Source organism: Helianthus annuus, chromosome 6 (genome assembly GCF_002127325.2).
Source record: "Helianthus annuus cultivar XRQ/B chromosome 6, HanXRQr2.0-SUNRISE, whole genome shotgun sequence".
NCBI classification, from domain to species: Eukaryota; Viridiplantae; Streptophyta; class Magnoliopsida; order Asterales; family Asteraceae; genus Helianthus; species Helianthus annuus.
The window spans coordinates 55,774,410-55,790,883 of NC_035438.2; the positions used below are offsets into that span (position 1 = coordinate 55,774,410).

At 38.1% G+C, this 16,474-nt stretch overlaps 1 protein-coding gene across 1 annotated transcript; it reads right to left on the reverse strand.

Moving 5' to 3' along the window:
• Positions 1-5,983: 5,983 nt before the first annotated feature.
• LOC110878912 (E3 ubiquitin ligase PARAQUAT TOLERANCE 3) lies at positions 5,984-11,654 on the reverse strand. The gene is made up of 14 exons (XM_022127304.2): positions 11,192-11,654; positions 11,036-11,108; positions 10,229-10,281; positions 10,068-10,149; positions 9,821-9,951; positions 9,106-9,276; positions 8,868-9,035; positions 8,746-8,799; positions 8,027-8,071; positions 7,884-7,924; positions 7,711-7,810; positions 7,433-7,634; positions 7,206-7,328; positions 5,984-6,622 (listed from the first exon to the last, which is right to left on the reverse strand). The coding sequence occupies exons 1-14, from the start codon at positions 11,367-11,369 to the stop codon at positions 6,151-6,153; spliced, it is 1,893 nt and encodes a 630-aa protein (XP_021982996.1). The 5' UTR covers positions 11,370-11,654; the 3' UTR covers positions 5,984-6,150.
• Positions 11,655-16,474: the final 4,820 nt, after the last annotated feature.

Consider the following 16,474-nt stretch of genomic DNA (forward strand, 5'->3'; position numbering starts at 1 on the left):
AGTAACTCATGATTTCATGCTTATCTCATTCACTAGACGATGTTATTGTATATATACATACTTTTTCTTGATTAGATCTGTATTGGCACTTGGTAAAGTGGTTGGTACGTACGTAGTCTTTCTTGATAAAAAGGTATATTTATTTATTTCATAAAATAAAAAACTACATTTCATTTAATAAAATAAAAATTACATCGCAATACTACATAAAAATTTTAGAAATTGCACGGCCACCAATACTTGTTAGCGATGTCGCGCTTTCGGGCGAGGATGAACGGCAACATTTCCGGCGGAGCATCGTCGTGCGGCTTGAGGAATGTTTTCATATCTCGATCGTACGCGTAGTTTCTCATCGTCTCGCGTTGTTCCGTTATGAGCTCGCGAGCCTCCGACTCTCTTTTCTTCCTCAATTCAATCGCGTGCTTCGCTTCTTTCATGGCGGTGTACTCTTTGAATTGTGCCGCCAACTCGGCCGAGCCCTCGGACGATGTCGCTTAACGCTTGTCTCGTCGTTGTGTTCTTTGTGGCGAGGGGTCTTCGTTCATATCGGGTATGGAAGGGTCCACGTCAACGGGCTTTCTTTTTTGTGCCGAACCTTCCCCTTCCTCACCCAACAATGGGACTTGGGCCCATTTGTCGTGTTTTCGAACGACCTCCCATGCCTCGACATGTTGAAAACCGCTCGGATATCTATCTTTAAATTCCTTTAAAGCAACTTTCATCACGTTGAGATCGCTACACCCGCTTCCTCGTGTGCGATCCTACATATTATAAAATAACAAGTGTTAAAAAAATATGAACTTATAAAACAAAATTTAAAAATATACAACGTTAAAAAATAAATTTTTTACCGCTTGTTGGTATAGGCCGTTGAAAAAGTTTATTTTCGTCATCATCGGGGTCCATTTAGACCGTACTTGATGCACGGTCCGGTTACTTCCACCAACGGTGGCGTTATAATGATCTAAAATCCTATGCTAAAAACCACTGCGGGTTTGTTGATTGCCCTTCTTTTTGTTGGTAGAGCAATGTACCCACGCCTTCGCCAACGCCTCTTCTTGGACTTTTGTCCAATTTTGGCGCTCCATTTTTCCCTTTTTATCCCGAGCGTCATCTTCTTCGTTGCCGGCGTCTTCATCCACATTATATTCATCGTCGCCGGTGTCATCTTCATAGTCGCCCAAATTTTGAGTTTCGGGCACTACTTCCTCGTCCTCGTCCTCGTGAATAGGTAGAGGACGTTCAACATTTTCTCGTGGAGATGGAACTTGTGGGGAACGAAAACCATACGGGTCGAAGGCGGGGGTTTAAGGATCCATTGATAAAAAATTTTGAAAATAGCCGAAAGTGTGTTGTGGTTGGGTGTTGTAAAAGGAGGGGTGTGAAGGTTGTTGGTAAAAAACGGGGGTTGTGAAGTATATCCGAAAGGGGGTTGTGGTTGTGCACTTGCACCGCTCGAACCACCACGAGACGGTTGCGAGCCGCGTCCCTTAGATTTTTTCTTGGCTTCGCGGGGTTGGTTCTCCATTGCTCGGTTTGGCTTTGTGTTGTATTTGATAGATTTTTAGAGTATAAGTTTGAGAATGGGTGTGGTAAAAAATTTAGATTTAAGTTGGTTATTTATATTGGTTTAAATTGAATTTTTTTTTTTTTTAACATTTGACCATTGCCCAACGTTCACCCTCGATCCTTGTGCAATTCTTGTGCGGTGAACATACACCGATCCCCCTCCCCGAATACCCTCCCCGAAGTGATGGCGGCGGTGTTCCCGCTCGGAGAATTCAATCACCGCACCACTCCCCGCATAGTGCCCCGTTCACCCTTACTAAGGTAACTCCTATACAGTGAGTTGGTACTTTATAATTCTAAGCAATAAACATTAAACGAAATAAAACACTTATGATTTATAATCAAGGACAACTTTGTATTTCTGACAACTTAAATAAAACAATCACCATGTATATAGATCATACACTATCTACCGAGGTTTTTTTTTTTTTTTGTGTGTGTAAAATTTGTAGTTTTGTGATAATTTTATTCATTCATTTATGTTATTTTAAAAAACAAATTTGTCACTGTATCAGCTTATAAGATAACTAACATATATTGGTTTTCTTGTGATTCTTCATATATCTTCAAATATTTACGTTTTAAAATAAGGTTTAAAGTTGAAGTTCAAAAGATTTCTTTTAAGAGATCATTTTCATTTCTTGAAAAATGGTTTTCAATCGGGTAAATGTAGGTTTAGATCACATAACCTTTCACATTTGTATTTTAGCTCAACATATATATATATATATATATATATATATATTTTTTGTCAATAATCGCTTTACATCAAAAAGTAGACAGGCAATAAGCTGCGCCGCCACCCATTTCTGAATTGCAAACCCTAACATTCCAAAGATAAACTCCTGCCCCCTGGGGTTGAAGAATCGATGTGGATGACCCGTTAGACTCTGGTCAAGAAGTGGGTAGCTTCTGGCACTAGGAAGCCAAATGTATCGAAGGTAAAAGGGACAAAGACGTGTTGGTTCTCTGCGCAAGCTTTAGCGTGCTTATCCACTTTCTTTGATTCTGCCTTTCTTGCTGCTTGTCCAGCTACAAGCCCGTTTTCCCTTAAACCAACCAAAGGGGAAACCCCGTAAGGTCCACACAAGCATGTTTCCCCCAGCCCAGCCAAAGACAAACAGATCCGCTGGTCGTAAAGTAGATCTCCCTTCCATAGGGTCCTTGAGGAAATTCACAGGGATCTCTTTCTTAGCAGAAATCCCAGCTCTTCTCAGGATGTCCCACAAAACATCCCACACCAAGTCATGCCGATATTTGAACCCATGGAGCTCTTTACAATGAAGCGCGTGCTCCTCGTATTTATCCATACAAGCTTTACGGCATAATAGGCATATTTCATCTTCCGGATACATAGGGATCATCAACCGGTATTTGAGAATGGCTCTGTATTCTACTACAGACATGCATTGTCCTAACCCCTTAATCGAGATAACAGCCAAAAAATCCTGAGCATGAGGACCCTTCAGGCACTCAAACACCGCCTTCTAGCGGGATGACAAATCAAAAACTTCTCCCAGGCTTTGAGCGATTTTGAAAAACAAAACATTCGCCAAAATTTTTGTGGCTTTGAGGAAGCGGTGTCCTTATCAGAGAAACCGCCAGATATTGTAGCTTTCAATCATAACCCTCCATTGCACATCACCACAAAAATGGTTTCAACACCGGTCACCAAATCGGTTCAACACCTCCATCTTCTCTTAAAAATCGGTGAATCACCAACTTCATTATAGTCTATGTATGTTCTTTACAGTACTTTAAAATTAATTATTCATCTCTATAACGCTTCTTTTAACTTTTAGTAAAAGTATATGATTTAGTAGTATTAATTAACATTTTAAAATAATTTTGTATTTGGATTGCAAACAAACTATATTTTTTTGTAAACAAAAAAAAAATACATTTTAAATATTATTATTACAAGTTCAAATTCAATGTATATAGACTTGCATTTTTAATATTAAGGTTTCACTTATTTATGAAAATTCCACCACATGGATAGTTTCTTTTCAAAACACCCGAATAAATTACACCAAGTGTGATCACTTCCAATATCTTTAACTTGAAAGATCGAGCGGTTATATTTTATAACTCCTTTAGTTACAGCTTCCCCATTAAAACTCTACCTAAATCATTACTCTTTTTAATGGCTAATGTTATGTCCTATTCTACACCCAAACTAGATTACACTTTATCCACCTTTGGTGGGATTCGAACCTTGATCACCTGACTCATTATTACTCTTAGAATGTTAATCCAACTTATGTATATTTATGCAAAAGGTACTTATACTTAGATGGAAGTGAATACTTTTTTTTTTGAACGACAAACAAATCAATCCGAGCACTCTTGGAGCACCCACTGGACAAACATAGTACTCTGAGAGTAACCCGAGTCGTCCACCACCACTTCCGGGGAAAACCCAATAACCCACTCGTCCGTAGGCATGACGGTAAAATTACCAGTAAAACTCGTTTGGCTCAAGAATCAAACCCAGGTTTCCCTGAGTCTCCTATCATTGCCCACGAGTGCCTCACTTCTTTTTGCACCAAATAGGAATCGAACTTGAGTCTTCACAGAAAAATTCAAGTCCACCAACCACTTGAGCTAGATGGACGTGAATACTCACTCTTCCCCTAATTTCAAACATGTATTTGTGTAGTGTCCAAAATCATTTTTGCTCTTGTTACTAGGGGTTCACAAACCATTGAGATCAACCGAACCTCCCAAACCAATTAAAAAACCTTTTCATCATTCTAAAAAATTAAAACAAGCTAATGACTTTTAAAAAAAAATCGGTTCAAACCACCAAACTGAAGCGTTAAACCATCATATCTAACCAACCTACCCAGCCCGGTGGGTCCAATTTGCCATTATTTAGTATTGTAGTTAGTTGCCCAACCCAGAATTTTCGTCAAAACGGATTGAACCAAACAGTAAACATCTCTCTTTAGTTTAACCAGCTCTACATACCATAATTCATCATATTTTATACACTAACAAGAGTTATCTTCAATTTCCGGTTTATGAACTGTTAATTACAGTGTGCGTTTATTTGCAAGTTTTATTTAGCGTTGTAATAACTTTTGGTTACACAAATATGCTTCCCCATTACATCTCTCGGCCTAACTCCGTGAGAATGGGAGTCCAACTTACATACGTTATTGTAAAAAGTGTGTGTATTTAAATGGACGTGAATACCCTTCCCCAAAGTTCAAACATGTATGTGTGCCTAGTCAAAAATCATTCTTACCCTTTTTACTAGGGGTGTTTATAAACCATTGGAACCGACCGAACCTCCCAAACGAAAGCAAAAACCTTTTTTTACCATTTTGAAAAACATAAAACTAGTGACTTCGAAAAAAAAAAGGATTCGGCTCAAACCACCAAAACCGAACGGTTAAACCATCATACCAGTAAAAACTAGGCGGTCCAGCCAACCTACCCAACCCGGCCAGTCCGATTTGTTGTTTCCTTGAATTGTAATAGTTGTTTGACCCAAAATTTCGTCAAACCGGTCAAACTGAGCAGTAAGCATCCTTCTTTTTACAAAGAATAAATAACTCGTTTTAGCTTAATCAGCTCTACACACATCCGTAGATAAAGTCCCCCGTATTCTATCCACGTGATTTTCTAAAACGGAGTATTTGTAGAAGGGGAAAAAGACAATCAAAAAGACCATGTAGCTTACTAGAGCAGCCCGATTCAGAGTATTCAATGATAAACACATGAGAGTATGTATGAACCATTAAGACGCCAACTGAGCTTTCAATACTGGATCAAATGGAGAACAAGAAAAAGATAACCGAATGATCAATCGGTTCAGTGGCTCATTGAGCAGCAAAGTAACACCGCTCTAGACAAGAACTCTATAGGAACCGCACATAGTAGCATTGCATGAATGAACTTTATATTTGATCCCGTGTTGTTGTGACTTAAATACGAACCTTATTTGCATCCACTCACTCCCCTCTACCCACCCAGACACAAGAAAATATAACCAAAAATATCCCACCAAGAATTATCGTCGCTTTTATCCTTTTTGAGAAAAATAACTTAACGACTAGAACTCAGATGACGATTAAAATACGTATTTGGCTCAAACTTAGAACAAAGGTGATAGGCAAGAAAGCATCAAGACATATAAGTTATAAAAACATACCTCAATCAGCTTTCAATAAGGCTTCAGAATGGTTGACCAGCCCGGATAGCGCACATCCACACTTCATAGTCAAGAATATGAAGAGGGCTTACCTGAATCGACTTCAGTAAGTCTGTCATTATGTTTGAGCAATGACTAAGTTTTGGTGAAGACATCAAGAGCATTAGTTAACAAAAGTTAAAAAAAGCTAGTGATGACTTTAATGTCCAACAGCTGACATCACTATCTGTACCAACAAAGCAAACCAAAACATGATTAAAAACAGATACTAACAACCTTGAACCAAAACGCTCCTCCTGTCTAGATAGTTATATGTGTCGACACAACTAGTTGTTTATATAGTTGTATATAATACTATAGACCGTAATAGCTACTTACCAAAACCAAGTTGATACAAATATATTTACCATTTTGCTGTTCTAGTGCACTCTTTTCCTCTTATTGTGACGATAGTCATCATCGGAATCAGTCATCATCTTCTTTCTGTCCTCCATCTGTCTTGTTTTAACGTAATTTTCTTTTTTTATTTGATGACGGCTATAGCTACAATCACTGTCTGACTGCTCCCTGCTACTATGATGCCTTCTAGAACTTTCATGGTGGTACTTTTTATGCCTCGCTTCATCGGACCTATTATTACCGCTATACACATCCTCTATTCCTGAAACCGATCTATCCGTATGATTAGACCCATGAGAACGTTTTTCATATCTTGTGTGACCAGATTTCATCTTTTGATGATCCTTTAGCGACTTCCGTCCATGGCTTCCTTCAGAATTGCTCGGGACTGTTCCCCTGTCTCTATGGGATTTATAATCTGATGATCGGTCTGGCTCGTGGTAGTCATGGCGGTTCTGGATGCCGTTATCTTCATAATCAGAAGACCGTTGTCTGGATTAAAGAGCTCTTATTATATATACTATAAATATGCTATTTAGACAACATCAAACAACTTAAGCCCCTCAACTTTAATAATAAACAACTTTAGCCCCTCAACTTTATTGACATGTTTAGCCCCCCAACTTTAATAATGACATGTTTACCCCTTAACTAAAACAGATTTAGCCCCTCAACTTTAGTAGTAAACAGCTTTAGCCCCTCAACTTTAATAATAACATGTTTAGCCCCTTAACTACAGCAAACAACTTTAGCCCCTGAACTTTAATAATAAACAACTTTATCCCTTCAACTTTAATAATGACATGTTTGGCTCAATTTAATAACGATATGTTTAGCCCCTTAACTAAAACAACCTTATCCCCTCGACTTTAATTAAAAAACAACTTTAGCCCCTCAAATTTAATAATGACATGTTTAGCCCCTTAACTATAGCATCAAACAACTTTAACTGCGATTTGCTTATTTTTGTCTACGTTTCGAACCCGCTGCGAAGCGCGGGTGGTAACCCACTAGGTAGTCTAAAAAAAGCAACTCTTATTTGATCCTTATACTGCTGTTATGTTATTAAAACTACCTTCTTTCATGAGAACATTTTACTCGGCTATCACTGTTTTCACGCTCAAAATTCTCTGAATATCTGAAGGGTTGTTCTGCTCGGGATCCTACTGGCGCCATGCCTCTCGTCCTTGTAACTCCACTGCAAGGTTGTTGATAGTGTCAGATTAATTGCAGAACATGTACAATAGAAAGATTTTGAAAATGATAATACAAGAACAAGAAAAATGTGTATAATAAGGTCACCTAGGAACATGTAAGCTGCCATAAGTAGACGGAACATAAGGTGGAACTCCGTAAGGCGTAACGGGGGCCATTGTGGAATTAAAAGGCACCATCCCAGGGTAACTTCCGTACATATACATGTACGGGTTGACATAAGGGAAGGCGGCAGCGTTCCAGTAGGGCATTGCATACCCCGACATGCCTCCTTGAAACATATGGTCTCCTGAAATTCACACCGACTTATCACCAGATGGTCTAAACAAAATTCGAGAACTCGTTAAAGAAAGCAGAACGTTTACCTATATCAGCTGTATGTAACATTGGGTGTTCAATAGAAGCTATAGGGCAGTCTCTTATAAAATGTCCTGGAGATCCACACTTGTAACACGTACGGCCCGACTGATCGCAACAAGAAAAGTGTTCACATCAGATAAATGTAGTTTTTAAGCATGTCTTTGAAAAAAAAAAGTACCTTTTTGTTTCTATTCTCAACTGCATAATTTCGATCTCCACCTGATAAAATAATAAAAAAATTAAGAAATTGGTTTCGGATAAAAAAAATATAAAAACAAGTACACATAGTGCGCATAGTGATATCCTTGTGCAGATTTGTACCTCCAGAACTAACGAACGGTCCCCTTTTCCTACTGGTGGAATCGGCTGGATGGGAAAAGCAAACAAAGACGTTTTAATATTAATAGACGTAGTAAGAAAAGTAACAAACATAAAATCATGTGTTTGAAGATAGACCACACATCAGACTTTTACATCATGTTGGTTACATTTTGAGATTTAAAAAGATAAATCAAACTTATGTTGGTGACTTGGTGGTACATCGGGAACCAACCACCAGATCAATCCATAATATATATCATCATGATAAAATAACATTTTGAAACCAAGAAGCCAAATGATCCATGTCACTTGAAAAGTAAAGAGTAAAGTACACGGATGGTCCTTGTGGTTTACCAAAATTTTGGATTTAGTCCCTACCTTTTCAAAAGTACACGGATGGTCCCTATGGTTTGCACTTTGTAACGCAAATAATGTGTTACAAAGTGCAAACCACAGGGACCATCCATGTCTTTTGACAAAGTTGGGGACTACATGCGTTACAAAGTGCAAACCATTGGGACCATCCGTGTACATTAAGAAAGCTAGAGACCAAATCCAAAACTTTTGCAAACCATTGGGACCATCCGTGTACTTTAAGAAAGCTAGAGACCAAATCCAAAACTTTTGCAAACCATAGAGACCAAGTGTGTACTTTACTCAAAAGTTTCGTATATTTTACTTTTAAAACCATATTGTAAGCATATAAGGGAAATAAATACCTTCATCATGCATACAGACTTGAGGCAGAACAGGCTGGTTTTCACCTTGAGAGTCTGCAGAAGGTACCATATCATCAATTGTTATTATTATTGGTTATTTTATGCAAAGAAATTGAATTTACCAGCATGGAATCCTGTTCCCTCCAAGATTTTCCTCATTAGTGACTCATGAACAGAATCTGCCATATTCTGATTTGATCCTTTATCCATTGCAGACGTAGAACAAAGCATATCTAGTTTCCGTTTAGTGACGGGGGAAATCTCCTTCCCTTGAATACCGGATTCTTCATCTGGAATACAAACTAGTGTAAGGAAATGAAGTTGTGATCGGTTTTGACCAGACATGTCAAATGGGCTCACCTGGGACGTATTTCTGTAAATCAGATTCTGGAGCAGTGGCGAGTATCTGAGATTCGATAAAATGCTCAATGGCGTGCCTAAGAGATAAATTTGGTAGCAAGTGCTCCACTCTGTACTTGGTAGAAGAACATTTCGGGCACCTTGAAGTAACTGGCAGTACTTCACAAATGCCTGTGCACACAAAATTATAAAGCATGTCGAATAGTATACAGACAAAAACACGCACACGCACACACATATGTGTGTGTGTATAGGATCTGGTTCATATGATAACTCCGAGTTGCGAGAACCGCAAGAACTCCGGAGGAAATCCTACTTCCCGTGCAAGTTTCTCAACCAAATTTTGCACAAACGTAACGTAGATGAACATCTAACTAAGACATTTGTCAAAACAAAATTTAAAAAAAAAAATGCCGAGCCGGCATTTATTCGACATGTATATTTGTTTTACAAAATGCATGACATCACCAGTTTGAGACCGTTACGGTTAGGTAATTTGTTTTACACTGATGTAAGATTTCGTATACGATTTTTTTTTTTTTTTGAAAAATTATATAATATTAAAAAAATCGTCAAAAAAATGTACTTTTTAGAAAAAGTTCACAAGGTTCTCGCAGCTCGGCCGCGCATGCGTGCGTGCGCACGCGGGGGGGGGGGGGGGGGGGGGGGGGGTACTTATGCCTACAATTTCAACATCAGCAACATAAGAGCTTACATTTTTTACAAAAGCTGTGCTGACAACACGGTATCATAACAGCCTCCTTGAAATATGTGACGCAAATAGGGCATCTTAGTTCCGATGGTAGGTCAACTTTTTGCCAATCAATACTCTTTGCATCCGCCACTCTATTATGTCAAGCCAAAATTTGAAAAAAAAAAAAAAAGAGAGAGAGAAAGATTTAGGATTAGCCTTAAGAAATAACTATGAAAAGCTTAATAGATCATCAGGCACAAAACTTTACTTTTCCAATTTTATGTGTTCACGGTCTTCAGGTGCAAGGTTATTCTCTAGAACTATTTCTTCTGGTTTATTGTGATCCATACCTGCAATCATGAATGAAGTGTGCTATAGCTATAACAATAGAAAAGCTAATGGTGAGTAGATTTAATTCTTTATAATCACCTTTTGGAACATCCTCACGAAGCTCACTTGCTTTAGGCTTATGATGTCTTAAACTGGACAAAACAAAGTATCAAATGTTAAGTTTAAGACAAGAAAATAAAGATGTATATACTCTAAGTCAATCAAGAGTAAATATCATACAATGGAATAAAAAACAGACAGCACAAGAATATAAAAAGAAGCAAGTCTCGCCGTGATTCAAGCCTCCTATCTGATGCCTTTGAGGTTTGGTTTTCAGAAAAGCAATTCGAATGAACGACACAACGAAGCTAGAAACTTCAAATTAAAAAAAAAATTCAACAATCGTAACTACATCTCTCATTCATGTCTTAACACTTATTGATCAAACTGTATGGTCTATCAATCTGTTACTCTCTTTCTCTAAGTTCAAATATAATAAAACAGCATAACATGTGAATTTTACATATATCAATAGCTATGAGAATGGCAAGTTGTAAGAACACACCGCCTTCAACTACATGCAACCTATATCATCCATCTGATCCTTCCTCAAATAATCTATTACCATAACCTACTTGTAAAGTTTCTTTATCGACAAGGCCTCTTAAAACTAACGTCTTTCACAATGCAGTGCCCAACAATATTATCCACTACATTCGTCAACGCCCACAGCGCATAAGGCATATACAATTGATAATGTACATACACTAAACACTGTATAACCTTAAATTTCAGTAACGTTATTACTCGTTACATTTGTTCATATTGTTATGATGCTTATATAAACTATATACATAACCTTTACAAGATTATATTTAACATAACTTAGAAATGCATAAAACTTACACAGGTTCTGCTGGAACTCGCTTTATGATCACACTGGAACCACTAGGTATCTTGAATTCATCATCATTATACTCTAATAACACAAAACAAAAACAAAAACAAAAACAATTAAACAAACAAACCAATTCATGATTATGAATAACAATTAGAAATAACCTTGACCGGTGACGTGATCTAAGAAGACGAGATCAAAGTCTTTGTGGCACACGGCGTTGATCTTCTTTTGTTGTAGGATTTTAGATCTGAGGTCGAAAACTGAGATGTAGGGTTTACCACCGTCGATTTCGATTGAATCAAAGTTGACAGAGCTTCTGAATTTGAATCTGATAGACATGATCTACTGCGGTTATGATGATTGTTGGTTGAATTGGATGTTGCTACGAGATTGTATACAGTTGTTGATTATGAGCTGCTGGGGTTGCTGGGGTTGAAGAAAGGTTTGAAATTAGACGCTTGGTACATGTGGGATTTCCATTTTAGGTTTTTCATCCATCTATATTGGAAAGTAGACCAATGGAGCGGGTTTTTGCATGTGGATAACACCGTTAGACCATAGGCGTCGGGTGGCGTGGGGCTTCAAGCATGTCGGCACACTGTCCCGTGGCTTAGCGTAAGGCTGGCGTCGAGCACCGGAGTGATTTACTTCAGACCATATGGTGTGGCAGCGTGGAGGTCTCAACCACGCCGCCACACCACCCCTTCCTTGGTGTTTTGGTTGGCGTGGTGGCAAGGGCAGGGAAAGTTATAACAGCCCTAAAATAAACCGATACCCTAAAATTAATTAAAATACACCCTATACGCGAAAACGGACCCCAAATACCTTTATTTTATTTAAAAATTAAATAAAAACAAATATTAATGGTCTCTCGCGGGGCGCGTAGCCCTTGGCTACCACCTACGCGGGCCGCGACAGCTCTAATCTCAGGCGAATCCCCAGGCCGCCACGTGTCGTGCATCGTGTCGAAGCTAGGGCTGAGTCGGACAAGCCAGGGCCTACCCTAGCTGCCCTCGCGGGCCGCGTAAGCCCCTTCCTTTTCTTACGCGGGGCGCGACAAACTCAAAATCAGCTTCTATAAATTGGGAGCTCGGGCCTTCAGTCGAATTCGCTCACACTTTCTTTTCTCTCTCGAAATTTCACATAGTAGGCATAATCTTCGGGTATAATACCCCATAAATAACGAAGTTCTGCTCCGTTGTAAGTATCATAACCCGGTTACGTATTAGATACGCTGCCGATTGATCCAGGGTTCCGTAACGGCTGTCGAGGTTCTGCCCGACGTAGTCGTTGGAATGTCGTCTCGGGGAGGGGATTACTAATGTAAATATTAAGGGTTATTATACTAACATGTGTGCATTTGTGTAAATTATAGATAGTCACCAGAAAACCCTTACAGAAAACCTAAGACAACAATGTGAGTAATCCTCTTTTTGTGTAAACATTTTTTTGAGTAATCTCCTTTTACAAACTGTTTTACAAAACCTTAAATATTTTACAATGTGATTAAGCAGTGGTTGAGTCTTTGTAGTCTTCAATTACTGCTGGTAAGTTGGGGTTTTGTATACAAAGTGTGGAACACGTTACCATTGGACAAAGAGTTAGCCAATGTGTAATATGACCCACCAGTCAGGATTGACAGTACTGAATGAGTAATTGTCTAGATATAAACATTGTAATCGCTCTCAATACTGCAAATCAATAAAACTCTTCTTGATTAAACTGGGATTCACGCACCAGTATTTCTCACTGACAAAATGTTTTTAAACGCGTTTCAGGTAACAAAATGTGAAAGTCAACTAGAAGCCAGCTGGACAGCACTGAAGGCTTGTAAAAGTGGCTATAAAAGATATCTAAATAAAGAAGATATTTTATTTCAATAAAATGGGGTTTACCCCTATAAATTAGTTTGTAATGGAAACTTGGGTTTTATCCCAATATGTTTATTTATATAAAATATGGTGTTCTACTCTGATAAAATATTTCCTAACTACGATCCTGATGTGATTTCCGCTGCCAAATTGATAAACACCGATACCACCAATACTGATTCTCGCGGCGGCCTGTTCCCGGGACAGATAGGGGGCGGGGATTGCGACAAAAGTTGCCCGGCATGAAAGGGCTTGGCATGATGACGTGGATGGTTGTTATTGGATGGTGGCTACTAGCCGTTGAACGGCTACATTTAGGAAAAAAAAGGTTTTTATTTAAAAAAGATTATATATTAAACCATTTTAACCTTAGTTTTCCATAAACACACAACATATGCAACATATTTCTATCTACCAACTTATTTTTCCACTCCCAATTTTAACATCCTCTAAAAAATGTATGTTCTTCAGAAAGTGGTTCAAGCTATATTTGAAGACGAAGGACCTTAGAACCCAAAAGGAAAAAATATATAGTATGCGATCGAAACACCACACACGACTTATTGGTAAGTGATTCTTTTTCACTCAACTCAACATATGATGATAGGAGTTTTAGGCATCGTTTTCATATGAGTCAATGTTTATTTCTAAGAATGTCAAACGATTAGAAAGTAATTATGATTTTTTTCAACAAAAAAAAAACTATGCGCATAGTAGTATTAGATTTAGCACGTTGCAAAAAAACCACGGTCGCGATTAGACAATTGGCTTATGGCACGGCTTCCGACATATGGACGACTATATAAAAATGTCGCAACGAGTGGCGAATGAAAGCCTTCATTATTTTTGTGAGTATGTCATTGATCTATATTTAAAAAAATATAAAATTGTGAATGCATATGTCTATTGCTTACGTCAATCACGTAAAGTAGCTTGATCAGAGGATACAAGACCGTTGCTGAACAGAGCAAAAGGCAAAGTTGATGTGTACTGAAGTCCATCCGGACGAATGCAGATCGTGGTCATCCGGAAGCTCATCCGTCCTGATGGAGGCCATCCGTCCGAATGGAGGCCCTCCGCTTCACAACAGCCATCGAATGAACCATGCCTATAAATAGGAGAGTAGGTCTTTGTCATTTGTAACTTTTCGTGACTAGAGTGGGGAAACTCTGTCCAATTGTTTCCGTGGTGTAAATATTGTCAAATCAGTAATATAAAACAATTATAATTGCATCCTCGTGTTCTCATCCACGCACGTGATTGGATTCCGCACATTTCACGTGTCGATTTGCATTCAACGGTCAAGGAATTCATCCAGATCCTGAATTCACAAGTGGTATTAGAGAAAGGTGTTTGTTGGGATTGAACCCTATCAGAGGAACAGATAATTAAAGCCAAAACTGGATCAGAGCAGTGGATCCAGAATAAGCAGATGATTACATACAAATCTCTCCCCTTGAAAGTGATTTCAACAACTGTTGACCTCCTATCTGCTGATCTTGCAAAATACTGACCTACAACTGCTGCTCAAGTAAAGACCTGATGAAAGACTAAAGCCCTGCTGATTCAATCTACTGCCTTGAGTCAAGCTCTGTTGATCCGGACAAGTACTGCTTGGTTCACAGCAGTAGAAGGTTGCAGCAGCTGATCAATAGTCTGTTTTGTTATATAATGTAATAGCAGTAGTTAACACAGCAGTGTTTGTATAGATCAGAGGTTAGAGTTTGTTAGGAGGTTAGATGTCACTTTCATGGTGACGTCAGCTAAGATGCTCAGTAGTTTGCAAGTGCCTATAAATAGATCAGTACTTTGTACTGTTCTATCAGCTCTTTTGCACAATCGTCTTCTTTGCACGAACAAACAACTGAGCTCTGGCTGAGGGGGAGTTTGCATTCATTCATCAATCATTGTAATCGTTATTGAAATAAATTCAATCTTCTGATTCATTGTGTAAAGATGTTTGATCAAAGTATTACTCTCGTTTGATTGTATGCAAAGTTTGTTTTCATCATAATTCCGCTGCACACTCTTCCATTTCCATTTTCATTTTAATTACAAACAGAAAATACAATCAAAATCAAACTCAGATTCAACAGTGTTTGATTGCAAGGATTGAAGACAAGAAGATTCATCAACTTCATCATATTCAGAGACAAATCTTCATCTTCTTCTTCTACTTATCTTTTACATTTCTCTTTGAACTTAAAATCTCAGATTCAAAAAGATTTCACGGTTAACATTGGCTAGATTATCAATTTGTTGTGCGATAATCAGTTTTAACAAACCTTACAAAGTTTCAGATCAAATTCAAACAAAATCATACTCAAATCTATCAAAATTATGAACTTTGAACCAAGTGTGTTGACATCGTCATCCATCCAGACGGATAGAGTGGTCCATCCGGACGGATAGACGGTTCATAAGTGTTTTTGTCAAGTATTGTCCATCCGGACGTATAGGCTTTTAGAGCCCATCCGAACCAAAAAGGCCATCCGTACCAAAGGTTTATCTGGACCAAACATCCATCCGGACGAGTCCATCCGAACCAAAATACTTTGTAGTGTGTGATTTTCAATTTTGATCAAGTATTTGTGGTTTGTATGTGATCATGGGCTGAAGAATTCTGCAACATGTTTTACAATGCATATATATCCAAAACAACGACTGAACCAATTCCGGTTACAACTAAAATGGTTTCGAGTGCTATTTCTGAGAGTCTAAAGAATGATACTTTGTATGGAAATCATCAATGACCACTGACACTAGTGAACATAGAAGATTATCATTGGTGGAGTACTCGTTTTGAGAACTGTGTGAAGGCGTATGCCTATGAGAGTTGGATAACGATAACTTACGGATATAAAAAACTTGTAACCAAACAAAATGAATTACTTCCAATTCCAAAATATTCAAAGACTGATAAAGAAAAACATTCTGATGAACTAAAAATGGTAACATTATTACAACAATCAGTTAGAGAGGATATTCTGCTTTTGCTACAACATGGTGAAACATCCAAGTTAATGTGGGAAGCTTTAAAGCTAAAAGCTGATGGTGGCAAAGATATTAAGAAGAACAAAATATCTCTGTTGAAAAAGGAGTTTGATCTGTTTGGCTGTATGAAAGGAGAAACTGTTCGACAAATGATTGAAAGATTTTGTCATCTCAAGATCAAGTTAGATAGGTTTGGAATAAACAAAGATAGAGAAAAGATTGTTGATAAACTTGTCGAGGCGTTACTGCAAGTTGATGACTGGAAGACGTTTGTGATTGTTCTGAAAAATGATGTTAAGTTTGAAGAAATGACATTGGATGGATTGATTGAAAAACTCGAAGGATGTGATCTTGAATTACAAAAACAAAACAAAATGTCCAGTTCGAGTTATCAACAAAATGTTGATCTATGCTATCGAAGAAGTCTGCTGCAAAACAGTCAGTCACCAAAGATCGGTACAACATTTAGTACTGACAATGTTGGTGATTCATCAAAGAACAAGTCTTCAAGCTATAATCCAGGATATCATTCATCTTCTACATCATCAAAATCCAGTCCAAATAAAAACTGAAAAGATT